The sequence below is a fragment of the Lissotriton vulgaris genome, chromosome 2_1, assembly GCF_964263255.1.
Source record: "Lissotriton vulgaris chromosome 2_1, aLisVul1.2, whole genome shotgun sequence".
In the NCBI taxonomy this organism is placed as follows: domain Eukaryota; kingdom Metazoa; phylum Chordata; class Amphibia; order Caudata; family Salamandridae; genus Lissotriton; species Lissotriton vulgaris.
The window spans coordinates 1,284,183,442-1,284,202,215 of NC_141687.1; the positions used below are offsets into that span (position 1 = coordinate 1,284,183,442).

Sequence of the window (18,774 nt, forward strand, 5' to 3'; positions counted from 1 at the left end):
GGCATTCAGAGTGAAGAAGTTGCAGGAGGCTATTGAACTGAGGAGAGATGAGACAGTCCTCACCTTGGGATGAGATGCTATCTTAAGAAAGCAACATTTCTGAAGAATCGATTAGCGTCTCTCCTCTGAAGGACACACTTTTGCTTGGACGGTGTCGATGTCAGCTCCCAGATAATGCAAGGTCCTAACTGGGATTGGTTGGGATTTGCTGTGATTGACCTGAAGCCCCAAGCGTAAAAGGTTGCATGCCCTGCTGAAATTAAGCTGTGCTTCCTGAAACGCCGACACCTTTATGAGCCAATTGTCTAGAAAGGGATAGACGAAGACACAGTTTTCCCTGAGATGGGCAGCTACGACTGTCATGACATTCGAGAATGTTCTGGGTCCTGACTTGAGGCCAAACCACAGTACACAGAATTGGTAATGGTCCTGCCCTACCACAAACCTCAGGAATTTCCAATGTTTCAGTACCAGTTGGATGTGAGAATACGCATCCTGGAGGTTGATGGAGCAGAGCCAATGCCCTTGAAATTGAGGATAGATCTGATGTAAGGACAGCATCCGTAACTTCTCCCGATGAAACCATTTGTTGGAGTATTTGAGGTTGAGAATGGGTCTCAATTTGTTCTTCTCCCTTTTCTGCACCAGAAAGAATCTGTAATAAATGCCTGTTCCCCATTATTGGTGAGGAAAAGCCTCCACTGAATGTTTTTGAAACAAGATGTTGACTTCCGATCTTAACATTTTCAGATGGTGACTGGATGACTTTGGTGGTTAAGGAGGAGGACGACTTATGAACTTGAGATAGTATTTATGCCAAACAATATTCACTACCAAGGCGTCTTTTGTTATTAGTTGCCACTCTGCCCAAAAAAATTGAAATACTTCCCCCTACCGGACTGAGAAGGAACAATTCAAGGTTTTGTGACTGCGGTAGGCTTTCTGCCTTGTACTGTTTGCTGAGAGGCTGCCTTTGCTGTTGGGTATAGTGATGCTACTGTTGTTGATGTCATCCCTGATACCAGGAAGGGGTTTGAACTCTCTGGGAATAGTAGCGTAACCTGGTAAGGGCGAAGTGATTTGTGTTGTTCCTTGGACCGTTCCAGGCCCACCGTCTGTTTTGGTTTTTATACGGGCCATTTCATCATCTGTGTGGCTTCTGAATAGGGTAGAACTGGAGAAGGGCAGATTAATGTTATGTTGCTGTGACTCCGGTTTTAAAGATGTGAGACTGAGCCACACGTGTCTAAGGCGGGCCGCACCATGGCAGTATTCATGAGCAGCAAGAAGGGAGGATTCAGCCGCTGCACTTATTATTTAGTTTGATACCATCAAACCCTCGTTCTCAACTTCCCCAAAAATCCTACCACTTAACTCTAGAAGATCTTCGGAAAACTTCTGGACCGACAGTAGCATCTGAGAAACAAAGGTGCACTTGCTGCCTTTATGGAAGTGGCTGCTGTACCACCAAATCTAACTTATTGCTCTCCTTATTTGGTGAAAGTGAGGAGGCAGGAGTAGTAGCACAAAGTTTCTTTGCTGCTAATATTACCACATAGTCTGGGGGAGGGTCCGACCACAGAAGAGTGGATCTTGCTCACAGGGTCTGTACTTTTTTAGCAGTCCCGATGGAGACGACTTGACTGTAGTGGGAGTCAAGAAGAGTTCCATAGCCGGTTCAAAGAGGCCTGGCACTAGAGGAAGGAGTGGTCTGGACGTTGTGAGTTTTTGAGAGTCTCAAAGATCACTGATGTGGTTGGAGTAGGCACTCACATCTGGATGTTCAATTTTTCCGATACTCTCACAAAGACCTTGTGAAAGGTGTTAATGTCATCTACTGGGGAGACTCTATGTGGTGGAGAGTCTATTAATGTACACGAATAGCGTCCTGTAGAGGTGGAGGTCAATACCTGGAACAATGGTAAGATTGTGACCGTGATCTGGGTCTGTGTGACCTATGGCGATGATGATACCTTCTTTTATGACGCATGGTGACTGTGAGAACAATGCCACATCCTGGAAAGCGATCTTGACTTTGGACAAGATGGTGAAAGATGTTCAAGCAGATGGAATTGGCGATGAAGGCTGCGGAGGAGGTGGTGATGGAGGAGTACCTGGCAAGACTATTGGTTGAAGAAGAAGAAGAATCCATCCTGGAATAGTCAGACTCTGATGAGGAATAAATGTGTCTCCTCTTCCTCTGCCGTGTTGTAGACGTCGGCCTGCTCCTCAACTTCAACGTCCTGTGATTGTGGTTCTGAAAATGATGGACCCTGCTATAATGTGGTGAAGCCCAACACTCGTGTCAGAAAATATCATCATACCATGACAAATTTGGTATCGGCAGACCGGTAATGATTAGGACATTATGCCTGTGCATTTGCGTCACGATTGAGTGACGAAAACACCCTTAAATCATACTTTCTGTCTTGAACCCTCGGGTTCCATTTTGTGAGCGGCATCCATCTTGTGGTTGCCCTTACATAGTTAATTGGCCAAGGCCGAATTCGATCTGAAAGGACACGTCCACCTTTCCTGACTCCTCTGTTACCTGGGCGAGCTGCCTCCACTGCCTCCAGCCAAACCTGTTCGGGCAGTCCCCGGCCCAATGGCCGAGCGAGATTAGCATCAAGGCACAACATGTCATAAACCATTTACCGCATACAAACCACGCTTTATCATACACACACCTGTCCCTGTTTCTTCTTTATGGCTAGTTTTACAAGGAAGAGGTGCCCGATTTTATTGGGGGTTCATCGATATCTGATGGAAGTTCTGGGCCTGGCTGGGTAATTATCACAAACTGGACATACGAAAATGTGGGCTGGCCATCATGACTTTGCTTTTCTTTTGTTGTGAAAATATGTCTATGGTTGTACCATAAAACAAAGAATTCTTGCCTGAAGCTGATATTTTTGTATAAAAGGAGAAGGCTGGTTCTGTAAGAACGAACAGTCTCCTGAGAATATACACACCGTGCTGTTGTACTTCTAGGACACTTGTTACTTGGTTGCAGCCAATAAAACCTGATCCTTGACATCACCTAGAAGACTCTGCGTTTCTGTGGTCCAAAACAGGAAGAACTCAAGAGGTCTCTGGGTGTTCCCCTGGCACCGCCGGGTCCCTAAAAACCCAGTACCTCATGATGGTGCATCAGAGATCTGCTTCTCGATGTCGAAGGCTCCTAGACTTTGAACCGCTTCCTGATGCTGAAAGAATGGTTTACCTCGACGTCGATGTACTCCTCCATGGCGATAAGAGGCTCTATGTTGACATTTGAAGAATTTTGGACATTGACCTACACAGTCTCAACGGCGATCTTCGTCTCTTTGCCACGGCGAACCGGTTCCTGACCTCGAACAGATGAGTGCTGTACCTTGCCTCGACGGTGATGTTCTCGAAGTCGACAGGGAATGATGCTGTTTTTTAGTTGAAGACCTCTTTTTGGATGTTTCTCGTCCACCAGAGGTTGATGATAGAGCCCTGGTAGAGGATTGAATCTCTTCATGCTCTTTAGGATTATGTACAGACTGCATCTGCTACCTGCACTGTTCTTCCGTGCCCTGGAGGCGAATCTTCTCTCTATCACATAGAGTTCGCCTGGAAAATGTCTTGCAGTGTTAACAGTCTTCAGGAAGAGGAACTGCCAGAAGACAAAGAATACAGACACTATGAGAGCCTGTTTTGGCTTGCTTTCTCTTACAGGAAGGGTATTTATTGGATAAAGGTGGCATTTTAAAGGATACAACACCCCACATTCCTGTCAGGAAATTGCTTTAAATGCAAGGGATAGTTGCAAGATGTCGAGTGAAGAGGTTTTTGATAAAGTTCACAAGTGAATTTTGAAGAAAAAGCCTTAGAAAGGCAGAGTTTAGTGCTACTACGTCCTGTCAGCAGGTGCCAGAAAAGAGAACTGAGGTAACTGCCTCTATCCAAGCATGATGGGATACTGGAGGTCCCTGAGGCCTTAAAGGCACCACGTCTATTTTTAGCTCTTAAAATGGCAGCTTATGAGGCTACATGGTCCTATGCTCCTTCATTTCTATACTCTACTAAAAAAGGGTTTGTGACAGACATTTGTATTGTTTTACAAAAACAGTGTTCATTTATAAGCATGGACAGTTCTCCTGGCAGCTTTTTTTATATACAAAATTAAGAATTTGCCCTTTGTAGCCTTTTGCTACAGGCTGCATAATATTTTCTTTAAGTGACTCTGCAGGCCTTCCAGAAAAAGGCGAACATCTACACTTAAGAAAATATATTGAATAAAGTGCTCCAGGGCCCACACGTGGGCGGACCTATTCATTGCTTATGACTGTGAGAAAGAGCCCTCTGCTCTCTTGGGCCTGTAACAATGCACATCCTTGGACGAGTTGCTAGGTTTCCTCCCCCAGGATGGGCAGGGGAGCTTCAAAGGTATGCCGCCTTAGTGAGCTTCTCCAGGCCACTTGCTGTACTCAGCAACTGGCCCCCACTGGTTCTGATCCCCACTCTGGTGGGAAGACAGGCGGGAAAAACAAAGGAAGGAAATGGTGTGTGCCAGCCTCTGCCAACCCCACCCCTCAGGTGGGGGAGGAGAGGTAAAGTACAACTCTGGGCTCTCGCCATTTTGAGAATGGGGAGCCCTATCCAATCAGAACTAGGCTCCTGCCCTCCTCCCACTGGAGAGTGGCAGGATAGGCGGTGTACTCACCCCAGGACAGGGAACCATTGGTCCCTGCACTTGCCTTACCTGTAACGCCCCTAAATTTAGTATTTAGGGGCACCCTGAACCTTCCTTCTTCAGATCCCGATTTTGAAACAAGAAGAAGAACAAGAAGAAAGAAGACCTGCCGTGCAGCTGCTAACAAGAGGACAACACCAACTGACTTGGCCCTAGCCCTACCGGCCTGTTGATCCTTTAACCTGCTCCTGCTAAATCCTGGCATCTCCTGTGGTCAGCAACCTCGAAAACCCCGAAGGACCGGACTGCCTTGCTCATCTAAAGACTGGGACTCCAACGAGCAGTGGTTCTGCTCAAACAGCAACAACCCATGGTGCCAGCCAGGAACCGCGAATCCAGCACACTCTGCACCCGCCAAGCCCGGCTCGTGCCTGAGTGGACAAAGACTACGAGGACGTCCCCCTGGCGACTGTGACCCGGAATCCAGCACCCAAAGACCCTCCTTGATGCTCCTGACGATGCCTGCAGCCTCACAATGGACCCCTCCAACCGCGACCAGCTGAGGGTAAGATTTCCCGACACCAAAAGACACCCCTGCACCCGGCGCCCCATGGCCCCAACTCCTGGGTGTCTACCCATCCTACAACATCCCAACTTACCTCTAGAAGTGATGGTCGCACCTGAAGAATCTCCGTCCCGAGCCTGCAGCCCTTGTTCAACTTCCAGCTCTCCCATTGAATTACATTGGGCGCCCGACGGTCCAAAAGCACCCAGCACCCAGCCGCCCGAGTTCCACTGGAAGTGCAGCATCTATCCTATCCTACTTCCCCACTTCCCCCGAGTAAGTGACCAGGAGCTCAGCTCCCACAGCCGCGTGGCCTGCCAGCTATCAGCCACCAACCAAGGGCACCTATCCTCCATAGGATAACATTGGGTCTACTCACACTGCACCTGGCTGCACCAGTGCCGCTGAGGGTGTAAGGACTGCACCTACCTGACCCTGGGAGACCCCTGAGTCTACCACTAGAACCTTAACTCTGCCAGTCGAGTACTCACCCAAAGACTGATAACTTGATTTTCTCCATAGGGTAACATTGGCTGGGTTTCACTCAGAATTTCTTCTAAGTGCCAAGTTTTGCAACTTTGAAATATTCCTTAAAAATCAGCCAATCAACGAGAACGAAATTACTCACCTGCTATCAGGAGAGATCCCAGTTCTGTATCTTTGAGCCCAGCACTGAACCTGAAAAGTAATTACAACCGTGATTTTCCGATAACCTGATTTCCTCTCATAGGATAACATTGCCTGGGTTGTGCCAGAATTTCTTCTAAGTGTCGATTTTCAAAACATACAAATATTCCTTAAAAACCGCCTGTGTATCAAAAACGATTTCTTTCAACTGTTTACAGGAGATGCACAAGGGCTGAATCCAGGATCCAGCCCTGAGTAAGAAAAATCTATGCAAAGTAATTGATATTGCATTTTACTTAAAACTCCCATTGAGATCAATGTTATTTTGTGTTTAAACTTGTGTTATATATTGCAACAACTGTATCTATTGCATCTAAACGTCTATTGCTGTTTGAAAGTATTCAATTGCAACATCTCATTCTGAGAAAGTATTTAGGATACCTAATTGTGGTTCTAAAATACACAACTATATATTTTTATATACAAATAAAATTGGCCTAGAGTTCAGTTCTTGAGTGTGTGAGACCATTTGCTGACAGAGTGTGAACGGTACAAAAGGGGGTGGTGATGGACAGAGCATCTGAATCAAACACTCACACCCAGTCAAAAGATCTGGGTTTAACCCGTCACCGTTCATTAGCCCACTCTGCCACCCCAGTTCAGACATGGCTATATGCAAATCAGTCTGACCCTGTGCATCATGGGAACAGTCCAGCCCGAACTGCCAAGCCATGTCATCCCTGGACCGGAAACAAGCTTCCGAGGACCGGTTTCTGGCATTCCAGCCGTCTTCAGCCCGGCTTGCTTGAATCCAGTGGCAAAGTGAGCAAGGGACTCACGTCTGAGCATACCCTGCCACACTTATGGCGGCCAAAAGCGGTACAAAAGGGGGTGGTGATGGACGGAGCATCTGAATCAATCAAACACTCACACCCAGTCAAAAGATCTGGGTTTAATCCATCACCGTTCTTTAGCCCACTCTGCCACCCCAGTTCAGACATGGCTATATGCACATCAGTCTGACCCTGTGCCTCATGGGAACAGTCCAGCCGAACTGCCAAGCCATGTCTTCCTTGGACCGGAAACAAGCTTCCGAGGACCGGTTTCTGGCATTCCAGCCGTCTTCAGCCCGGCTTGCTTGAATCCAGTGGCAAAGTGAGCAAGGGACTCACGTCTGAGCATACCCTGCCACACTTATGGTCTTCCTTGTGAAGCCGTGGTCGATTGAAAATTGGAGACAGCTAGACCTGTCCAGTGAGTATTTAATGCCCTATTGGGCTTAAAATGGTGTAGATAGTTGTATATAGTTTTCTTTATGGTCACACTGGGTGTGGTGACGGTAGTTTAATGTAAGCAGACAATCAAGTATATTGGACATAAGTAGGTGGATCCTATGTACTTAATGTGTATATATTGTATATATTTTTGTAGATATCTTGTGCAACACATAGTCCTGAGGATGGTCTTGGTGAAAATTGTATGTTAAAGACCGAAACGTCGACGCTCTTATACCGATTGGTTTACATTCATCAATGAAAGGATTTGTATAAAAAGCTGATGGATTAGCTGACTGTTGTTACAGGAGCACTCTATGTATATATATGTATAATACATATTGTACCGACGGTATATTACGCTACTGAAAAAATGTATTCAGTATTGTAGTGTTGTTTTGTTGCCTAGCATATGTACCTTTCTCTAATTTTGTGATAAGCCAAAAGAATTATTTATCAAATAATACATAAAACTGATTTGAGATATCACGTTTCTTATGTTCCTTTCCCAATTGATGTACTTATAAAAGACATAACAGAAATTAATTGAAGAATTTGAAATAATTCTTCAAGGAGCTTCTTTCTACTTAACTGGCCTAACTATCAAGGCATCCGAATGCCAGATAGGGCAGGGCACTGTGGTGTACTTGGGCCACCTTGTTGGTGGACGCCAGGTACAACTCTTACAACCGAAAATCCAGGCCATCCTGGACTGGGCAGCTCCAACAACCCAGACCCAAGTCTGGGCATTCCTTGGCTTGACTGGTTAGTACAGGAGGATTGTGAAGGGATATGGGTCCATTGTGACTCCCCTCACAGAACTCACCTCCAAAAAGATTCCCAAGAAAATCAACTGGACTGTTAGTTTCCAAAAGGCTTTTGACACCCTGAAAGAAGCAATGTGCTCAGCACCAATTCTAAAAGCACAAGATTATGTCAAGCAATTCATAGTGCAGACTGATGCCCCTGAGCTAGGGATAGGAGCGGTCCTATCCTAGACCAATGATGAAGGCCAAGACCAACCTGTTGCTTTTATAAGCAGAAGGCTTCTCCCTAGAGAGCAGCGTTGGAGTGCCATGAGAGGGAGGCCTTTGCTGTGGTTTGGTCCCTGAAGAAGTTGAGGCCCTACTTGTTTGGAACTCACTTCCTGGTTCAAACTGACCACAGACCTCTCAGATGGCTAATGCAAATGAAAGGAGAGAATCCAAAATTACTAAGATGGTCCATCTCCCTACAGGGAATGGACTTTGAAGTGGAACACAGACCTGGGACTGCCCATGCCAATGCAGATAGACTTTCCATGTACTTCCACTTAGACAATGAATACTCCCTAGGACAAGGTTAGTTTCATCACCTTTAGTTGGGGGGCGGGGGGGGGGGGGGCACGGGCGGGGGTTGTGTCAGAAAGTGCCATCTTTCTTGCATTGGTATGCCTCCACTTTTTGCTGAGTTGCCGATGTACTTTGACTGAGTGTGCCCTGGGCTCCTGCCAATCAGGTGCCCAGGGCCTATGTTCCTTCTCTAAAACTGTATTGAAGCCTAAACCCAATTGGCATATCTGGCCACAGGTCAGTCCCTGGTAAATGGTACCCTAGGTACCCAGGGCACTGTGACCAGAGAAGGCCTCTAAGGGCTGCAGCACTTATTGTGCCACCCTTAGAGGCCCTGTACCCTGACACCCACACACTGCCTCTGCAGGCTGAGTGTCTTGGTGCAGAACTAAATAAAGAGTCGACATGGCACACATCCCTGTGTGCCATGCCCACAAACACACTGCCCTGGCATATCTCAGTCACCCCTCTAGCTGGGTGTACTATGCCAGTGGTGTGGGCACAGGTGCATGATCCCTGTGCCCCTACAGTACCCAGGGCCATTCCTGGGTACTGTAAGTGCAGTGATGCCATTAAGAGTATATGGTGCTGGGAGGTTGCCATTCCGAACTCCACAGCACCATAATGGCTACACTGAAGACTGAGGAATTTGGTATCAAACTTCTCAGCACATTAAACCCACACTGATGCCAGAGTGGGATTTAATGTAAAGTGCACACCAGAGGGCAACTTAGAGTTGCCCCCTGAAACTAACCCATAACCTGTGTCCTGACTGAGAGGCTGCCTAGGCAACCACCTTCGGTCCATCACCTGTTGTGTTTGCATAGGCAACCACCCAGCAGACATGTTGTTGGACCCCTGGGTAGAGAGCCCTCCGCTCTCTAGGGCCTGCAACAATGCACATCCTGTGAAGAGGTGCTAGGTCTCCTCCCCCAGGATGGGCAGGGGGAGCTTCAAAGGTATGCCGCCTTTCTGAGCTTCTCCAGGCCACTTGCTGTACTCAGGAAAAACAAAGGGAGGAAAGAGGGTTTGCCAGCCTCTGCCAACCCAAACCCTCAGGTGGGGGAGGCGAGGTAAAGCACAACTCTGGGCTCTCGCCATTTTGAGACTGGGGAGCCCTACCCAATCAGAGCTAGGCTCCTGCCCCCCTCCCACTGGAGAGTGGCAAGACAGAGGTGTACTCACCCCAGGACAGGGACCCATTGGTCCCTGCCCTTGCCCTACCTGTAACGCCCCTAAATTTAGTATTTAGGGGCATCCTGAACCTTCCTTCATCAGATCCTTATTTTGAAACAAGAAGAAGAACAAGAAGAAAGAAGGCCAGCCGTGCAGTTGCTAACAAGAGGACAACACCAACTGACTTGGCCCCAGCCCTTCCGGCCTGTTGATCCTTGAACCTGCTCCTGCTAAATCCTGGCATCTCCTGTGGTCAGCAACCTCGAAAACCCCGGAGGACCTGACTGCCTTGCTCATCTAAAGACTGGGACTCCCACGAGAAGTGGTTCTGCTCAAACAGCAACAGCCCCTGGTGCCAGCCAGGAACCGCGAATCGAGCACACTCTGCACTCGTCAAGCCTGACCCGTGCCCGAGTGGACAAAGACCACAAGGACGTCCCCCCGGCGACTGTGACCCGGAACCCAGCACCCAAAGACCCTTTTCGATGCTCCTGACGACGCCTGCAGTCTCACAATGGACCCCTCCAACCGCGACCAGCTAAGGGCAAGATTTCCCGACACCAAAAGACACCCCTGCAGCCGGCGCCCCATGGCCCCCTGTGCCCAACTCCTGGGTGTCTACCTATCCTACAACATCCCAACTCACCTCTCAAAGTGGTGGTCGCACCTGAAGAATCTCCGTCCCCGAGCCTGCAGCCCTTGTTCAACTTCCAGCTTTCCCATTGAATTACATTGGGCGCCCGAAGGCCCAAAAGCACCCTGCACCCAGCCGCCCGAGTGCCACTGGAAGTGCAGCATCTGCCCCCTATCCTACTTCCCCACTTGCCCAGAGTAAGTGACCAGGAGCTCAAATCCCACAGCTGTGTGGCCTGCCTGCTAGCAGCCACCAACCAAAGGCCCCCTATCCTCTATAGGATAACATTGGGCCTACTCACTCTGCACCCGGCTGCCCCTGTGCCGCTGAGGTGTAACAACTGTACCTACCTGACCCTGGGAGACCCCTGAGTCTACCCCCAGAACCTTAACTTTGCCAGTCGAGTACTTATCCAAAGACCGATAACTTGATTTTCTCCATAGGGTAACATTGGCTGGGTTTCACTCAGAATTTCTTCTACGTGTCAAATTTTGCAACTTTGAAATATTCCTTAAAAATCAGCCGATCAATTAAAGCAAAATTACTCACCTGCTATCAGGAGAGATTCCAGTGCTGTATCTTTAAGCCCAGCACTGAACATGAAAAGTAATTACAACCGTGATTTTCCGATAACCTAATTTCCTACCCATAGGATAACCTTGCCTGGTTTGTGCCAGAATTTCTTCTGTCGATTTTCAAAACATACAAATATTCCTTAAAAATTGCCTGTGTAACAAAAACGATTTCTTCCAACTGTTTACAGGAGATGCACCAAGGCTGAATCCAGGACCCAGCCCAGAGTAAGAAAAACCTATGCAAAGTAATTGATATTGCATTTTACTTAAAACTCCCATTGAGCTAAATGTTATTTTGTGTTTAAACTTGTGTTGCATATTGCAGCAACTGTATCTATTGCATCTAAAAGTCTTTTGAAATTTGAAAGTATTCAATTACAACATCTCATTCTGGGAAAGTATTTATGATACCTAATTGAGGTTCTAAAATAAACAATATATTTTTATATACAAAACAATTGGTCTAGAGTTCAGTTCTTGAGTGTGTGAGACCATTTGCTGACTGAGTGTGTACAAATGCTTTACACTGTTCTCTGATACTGCCTTACTGCTACCAAGCTACCACTTTAGAGCATAGGTCTTCAAACTGTGGGGCGTGCCCCCCTGGGGGGACACAGCATCCTCACAGGGGGGGGCGCGCTCTCCACCCCACCACTTAACATGCCTTTGTTCCTTCCAGGCCTATTAATTAGGCTTCGTGTCTCTCAGCCGGAGCTGCTGCTGCAGCTCGGGCTGCTGGAGATTCGTCTGGGCAGTGTCTGGAGTCTTATCTACGGCACGCCCGAGTTTTTCACAGGTCTTTAAAGACCTGTGCAGCCCATGTATATCTTGAAAGCAGAGCACAAAGAGCGAAACAAGAGCTCAAAGTCAGCACAAAAGAGCACTAACTAGTACAAAAAGCTCAAAGAAGGGTACAGATAACAGAAAAAGGGCACAAAAAGCAGAAAATAGCAAAAAGGAAAAAGAAAGGAGCACAAAATGCACAGCCCGAGTGCGACCCATTTTATGCTGCCTCGATAGGGAATTTCAGAATGGTTAATGGCTGCTAAACTGGTCAGGTTTTTTTTAAATATGCTTGGGCGTAGTCTGAACCGAAGACTGACCAATTGATAGTGAACCATTTAAACTTTCCTGTTACATTTGAATGGCATTTCTAACTTCCTAAACTCCGGTCATAAAAGGCATGATTGTAGGCTTAACAGAATAGGCATCCCTTTAGAGAAAACCGAAAAGAATGTAACTTTTTCTTTTTATGTAGTGTTTTTTGTTCAGGCTTTTGTTTGACCTTTACTACTGATTCAATGTCGCAGGTAAAGGGGCAGGGCTACATGTTTAGCACTGTACCCAGGCTCCACTTATATCACATGTGGATGATGTAAACGTCCCCTAGGCCTTCTTGGAAAAATGTGGCTGAGCTCCTACTGGCACGGCACTGGCCATACTCCACATAACCACAGATTTTTGAATTGTGTCAGAAGGCATGTTTTGTGGAACCCCCAAGGATGTGGCGCCACAGCCAGAGTTGAAGACTGTGGAGCTGGGGAGCCAGGTTGAATTCTTGGTGTCTGCTCAACATCCTGTGATTCTGGGCAAATCACTTAATCTACCTGTGCTTACAAAAAATGTGTGCTTGTGTAATGTAAAAGATGCACCTGTAAGGCGCTCCAATACCTTTGGGTCATGTTTGCACTATATAAAACAGCAAAAAATATATTACAAAATTTTGTGAGCACTCCCGTTTCCGGGTACTGCCAAAGACTGGAAGTGGAGCACAACCTAAGGATGGCAGAAGCAAGAATCCATCCACACATTGACTGTCTCTGTGGAGAAAAACAAGCACACCCCTCACCTGTGTTTTGGAAGTGTTTTTTACTAATCTATCCTAAATTTTGTTTTATGTGAAAAATTATTTTTGATTTAACTCATGCTCTTTACACCTAGACTTTACCGGTCACTAAAGTAAATGCTCACTTTGCATGAAAACTACACTTTACTTATACCACATATTTATGAGGTATTGCCCCTGTATTGACAACTTGTGGTAATTACAGCAATTCTTTTGATTCCAATAGAAGCAAAGCCTTGCTTCTTAATTTACTTGACATGAAGGCTCCATATATTTTTTAATAGTTCCAAAATTGGATGTATATTTTGTTTGGTAACATCGATTGGGTAGCAGTAAGATGATATCTTGATTTTTAAATACAGACTTGAATTGCTTAATCTGAGACTTGAAACAGTGTTGTTCATTTCACTGGAAAAGGTAAAAATGTTACAGCTATTTACGGCCTAACGGCTAAGCTGGTCGACCTCGAATCTGGACTCAAGTCTCAGCAATGACGCTGAACATCCTGTGATTCTGGGCAAATCACTTAATCTCCCCGTGCCTAACAAAAAAAATTAATGTGTCCTCATGTAATGCAACTGGTGCTATATAAAGCGCTCTGATACCCGATTCGGTCAAGATTGTGCTATATATAACTCTGTAAAATAAAATAAATAAATAAAATAAAGCACCAATGTAATTTTTTGGGGCTAAGGTTTTCTTGGTGACTATTCATTTGAACTTTATAATAAGCACATGCACTACAAAAATGTTAGTTTACTAAGCACTCTTACTTTATTTAATATTATTTGCCCTACACGACGTGGGCTCTGCAGGAGGGAATGGCCATCAATGATGCAGAGTACCAGCTTCCAGAACTTTTTTGTCAGGTGGTGGTGGGGGGGGGGGGGGGGGGGGGGGGGGGGGGGGCTCGACGTGTAAAAAGGTTTAGATGGGGGGGCTCAGCCGGCAAAAGTTTGAAGACCTCTGCTTTAGAGAGTAAGGTTATATCTAACTTTAGATTCTGCCATACCTCTGGGGTCTGTGGACTCCGTACCTGTGCACACTGTACCTTACTTTGGTCGAGCATATACAGAGCCACTTTCTTACAATGACTATATATGGAAATCCCCTCCAACAGAAATATGTGTTAGGCATCACACAGCAAAGATCAAAGTTCCTTCTTGTAATAACCACAGACAAACTGAGTTGGTTTTGAGATACCATCCTTTGTCAACTTACAGAAAAGTGAAAAAGTGAGATGTATGAATTATATGGCTTTAGGAATAGCACTGCCAAAACCAGAGCCTATGAATTGGTGTGGGGTGGAGGCAACTCAACTTCACTTACCAATAACCTCTCCTTATTTGTCAGTATGGCCATGAGTCTCTGCTCCCAGTCATGTTTCAGCTGTTTTATCTCACGTCTCTCAGGTATTGACCTACTAAAGGACAAAGTCTTAATTCAGTCTAATGATTTGCATGGTACTCCATCCCACATGAGGTAAATTCAAGGGCCAGTAATTTAGTCAAATGCGCATGATGGAAACAGAATTATGACACTGGTAGGTTGGCCTACAAGTCTTGTACGATCTGAGGGTGATCAACTATACAAGCATATATACACGTCAGAGAGACAGTTACTGTTCAAGACAATTAAAGTAAATTTGTTCAATCCGTGATGGATGGTGGGTAGAGCCCAGGCAGTGAAAGCATTGATTTAAGCATCTCCCTGATCATAAGAACGTTGCTTTCTGCTCAGGGACAAGAGAGTTTAAAGTTTTTGGGCCACACACTGGGGAAATCTTCCTTTCAGACAGGAATATTCAAGCTTTCCTAGTTGTGTCTAGTCATGACCAGAGGGCTCACTGGGGAAAGTACAAAACAACTAATTGGCAGACATTACACGTGGCCCATCACCAGTAGTTTTTGAGTCAGATGCTTAGGTTTACAGACATTCTCCGCCAGAGGGGGATTTAATGCAGGGCTACATTTACATGGTCATTAACTTGTTTATCTTCATTGTTCTCTGCATAGCCATAACAATAATATAAAAACTGCAAGTAGGCCAAATGTTTTACAATACGTGGTCTATCTTACATCAATACAAATCATGTTTCAAAAAAAGAAACCTAGCAGTTAATATTAAAGATCTCGTTGCAAAGATCAATGCTCTGCATATCGCATAATATCAATTAAAACACATTTCCAAAATATACACACATTCTCAGATTACTGGAGTCATTAAGGCGAAGGTATGAACAAGCATGCAAACATCATTACAGATTTTACTTGTCTACCGAGCCGGTAAGTACCCAAACCTGTCAAATGTATGTAGCAACCATGCAAAGTATCAGAACATGATCAGTCTTATAACAAAATGCAAGTGCATAGTTAATTTCTGTAGTGTCATAGTGCTTAAATGTGGGAAGGAACCATGTTCTAGGCAATGTAGTTGACTTAGTGTAAATACGCATTACATGTAGAAAGTTTTCCATGAACTCGCCACCACAGAGCCGGCACAGAGTATTTTAGCTGGTTCTTTACATGGTCATTTCTCTGCTGTCCCAGAATTTGTTTGTCGGTCACCATTTTGCCATTTTGTCTCCATTTTTGGTATGAGACGGATTCATTCAAAAAAGGGGAAATGTTCACCTGGCTGACAGCAGGTGCACACATTTTGTGTTTGCGTTCATTTATTGTTAGAAGGAGAGAACAGAGCCTAAAGCTAATCTAAGGAGGAAGACTTGTGTTAGAAGGCCTGGCTCTTAGCCTGGGAAAGTGGGATGAAAGCATCAACATTACAAAGAAATGAAAATCCTAAAAGATAAAGTTGAAATGGAGTTAAGGTTGACTAATATGCTATGACAAATGAAGATAATAAAATTCTAGCACACATGCTTGTGGTGAGGATACTTCTCCTTACCACCATTGTCCTTTGTCAAATGTATCTTAACTCAAGCTTTCTCGAACAATGACAATGGTGGGAGTCAACGTTGATTTAGAACAATTTGCTTGGTCAACGAGGTGAAGGATGTACCTTACCATGAACATTTCTTAACGTTTTTTCAGGCTATGCCACTATTAACATGTTAGTCAATCCTTTAACTATCACCCTATGTTTTTACAAGATATACATTCACAAGAAAATAAGGACTGTAGTTGCAGTATATAGCAGACATCTAGGAACCCCGTCTAGGAACAGGCTTATTGTGCAAGTTATTTTTACTGCTTTCAGCTGTTAGTCGACGATAACTATTTTCCCTATGCAGCAGATTACCATACCCTAACGTAAAGGTTATACATTTTTATTGTTCAGTTTAACATCAGCTGAATATATTTGAGCACATATCTTCATCACCTGCATTTTTAACAGATGTTTATGTATTCTTTATTCGATTCTAAAGAAAGTAAAATGCTGTAACAACCACCACATTCCTGATTTCACATGAGTGATTGCTCAGGAATTGTAAACTGTAAGATATATTGCAGCATTTATTGTTCAAAAGTTCTTTTTAAAATGTGGCTTTAGCTTTCACTATTGTAATATTTTGTAGAAGCTAAAAAACGGGAGATCTCAGCACCAGAGCAGTGGAGATCAGTCGACAATGGGATAATACATTATTTGGTTGCAGAGGGAAGCTAAAGGGATTATTGGGATTTACTGAATTGTGTTAATTGCCAAGTACACTTGAGTTCATTTAATACTTGGAACTAATATTATGTACTGTTGTTTAATAAAGAATTATATTAGAAATAGCATGTGTTCTTTTTCACATTTCAGGTCATGGATGGCCTAGTCAACAAAGACGTGTAGGAGAAATGAATCTCTGAAACAGTGGTCTATGCCCTAAGGACATAGTATGGAAATATATCATGTTATAAGACCCTGTCTGAAGCAAACAAATGCTGTAAAAACTCTTTCTGCTCGCCAGGAAAAAAATCTAAATTAACGAAGTCTCTGAGGGGTACGGAATATGCTACTGAGTGAGGCTGCGTGAGAGAGCAAGATTTTCTATGATTTGAGCATTTTGCTAATGCACTATGATGATTCTTTCTCAATCAAGTGTTGGACCTGAATATTTCGATTTTGCAGGCCAGAATAGTTACATATTGTGTACTGTTTCATTATAATAAATGAAAGTGTGTATAAAGAAAGGAGTATTTGGCTGGCGTTAATCCGCGGATTATTGAACACAATTGTAGTGGTCTAGTTCTTTCTGCTCAGCCATAAGTAGTATGAATGTTAGTGGAATGTTGGTGCGCGTGTGAGTGGAGTGTTGGAATGCTTGTGTGTGAGGATTCACTTGGAGTCGGGCTGAGCAGCAAGTGAGCTGCTCCTAGTGGGGTCCCCCCTAGATACTTACCATCTGATGAATAAAGCATCCTTCTAATGCTACACCTTGTCTACTCATCATTTATTCATCTTATTACATTTGGCGACGATCCAGAAGAACCTGCCTGTGCTGCCTTAAAGAAACTGAAATCTAAGATGGACTAAGGTAAAGCACCTGCCTTGAAGCCGTATTTAAGAGCCTGACACCTGGGACCCCACCAGTGACCTCCATCTGTCGCCTGCTGTAGTGTGTCAGGACTCGAAGCTTTTATGCAAACTTGCCCTTTTACAGTTTGCCGACGGCTGCCTTCAGATCTATCACAGCTATTTGAGGAGAAGTGCTCAACGGTTATAGTGGCTGAAAACGATCTTCATGTTTGGACAGGTCAGTGAGCTGGGTGATTTACTCGGGAGTTAATGGTTGACAGCTACCTGCCTTTCATCGAGCATAAAATGAAATTGGTTAACTATGCATAATCAGTGACCTTCTAGTAGCATGAGGATCAAACGACAATCTGCTCACAATTATACTTTCTGCCTTCAAACATGCATATGAATAGATCGTTTATTCATATTTAAACATTGAATTTCTGGGGCTGACAGTGTGAGGATCAAGCGCCATCTAGCTGGGCGCATGACGAGCTGGCTTTGTCACGAAAGACGCGATTTTGAAATTTCAGCGCGCAGCGGGAAAACCCGCTAGCGCACATGCGGTTAATACAGAGGTTTATTCGTCACTTTTATCTGTTCAGTGACAAAAGATCAGTGTTCGGAAGTCAGTGCAGTCTAATACAGGTCAGACTGTGTTTTAGTTCATACTTGGATGGCTTTAATATTATTGATGGGCTCATCCTCAGCGTCGTGGAAATCTGGCAGTTGCAGGCATGTATCATGCGTCATTCGAATTAACCACGAGACTCATTCTTACCTCGAGCCTCCATCTCATGAGGCGTCGTCACAAGAGTCTCTACACAGTCCATATCGACGTGGGTGGAGTCTCTAAGAGCACGCACCTACCGAGAGCCACCCGGTCAAAGCGTTACAAGACGTGATGCCAGCTTCAGTGTCAAACCATTTTCATGGGTTTGCCTACCACTTCTTTTGGTGTTTACATGACGCTCTGCCCATTTTGGAAATATCGAGTGTCTCCTCATTACATTGTGAAAGGAAACCCTTATTGTGGAGTCCACTTTATTGGTGAGAATTGATCAGGGTTCAGAAGGAACTCACATCTTATTTAAAATGTATTTCCTCACTGACACAACGGACCATTCTCAACTATCTACACATCACATGACCTGCTAGAAATGCCAGGGTAGAAGATTTGTTCACAGAACTTTCTTCTTTGACAAAGTTCTCGGGTGAGAGGGTTCGCTTACCGGCAGCTATCCTATTTGCTTTTCTGTGTTTTTAGTTTAAAATAATTAGAAAGAGAGTTGGAGGTAATTTTCGTTTTTTTAAAAAGAAACAAAAAGTTGAATTTGCCTGTGTTGCGCAGTTTTACTTTCAGCAACACCAAGCTTTTGGCTTATTTATTTAAAGAAAAATGTAATGAATTTGCCTGTGTTGCGCAGTTTTGCTTTCAGCAACACCAAGCCTTTAGCTACTTTATTTTAAAAAAAATGTAATGAATTTGCCTGTGTTGCAGTTACGCTTTCAGCAGCACCAAGCTTTTAGCTTATTTGTTTAAAAAAGAATTGTGATGAATTTGCCTGTGTTGCGCAGTTACACTTTCAGCAGCACCATGCTTTTGGTTTATTTAAAAAATG

At 44.7% G+C, this 18,774-nt stretch overlaps 1 protein-coding gene across 3 annotated transcripts in view; it reads right to left on the reverse strand.

The window, feature by feature from the left end:
- The window catches only part of RNF214 (ring finger protein 214), a 232,873-nt gene that overhangs the window by 111,520 nt on the left and 102,579 nt on the right, over positions 1-18,774 (reverse strand). For 2 of the 3 annotated variants that reach the window (XM_086957033.1, XM_086957034.1), the window contains exon 10: positions 14,021-14,114. In XM_086957033.1, coding sequence (XP_086813159.1) covers positions 14,021-14,114 — 94 coding nt within the window. The remainder of the gene's footprint in view (positions 1-14,020; positions 14,115-18,774) is intronic. The other variant, XM_086957035.1, reaches the window with a different exon arrangement.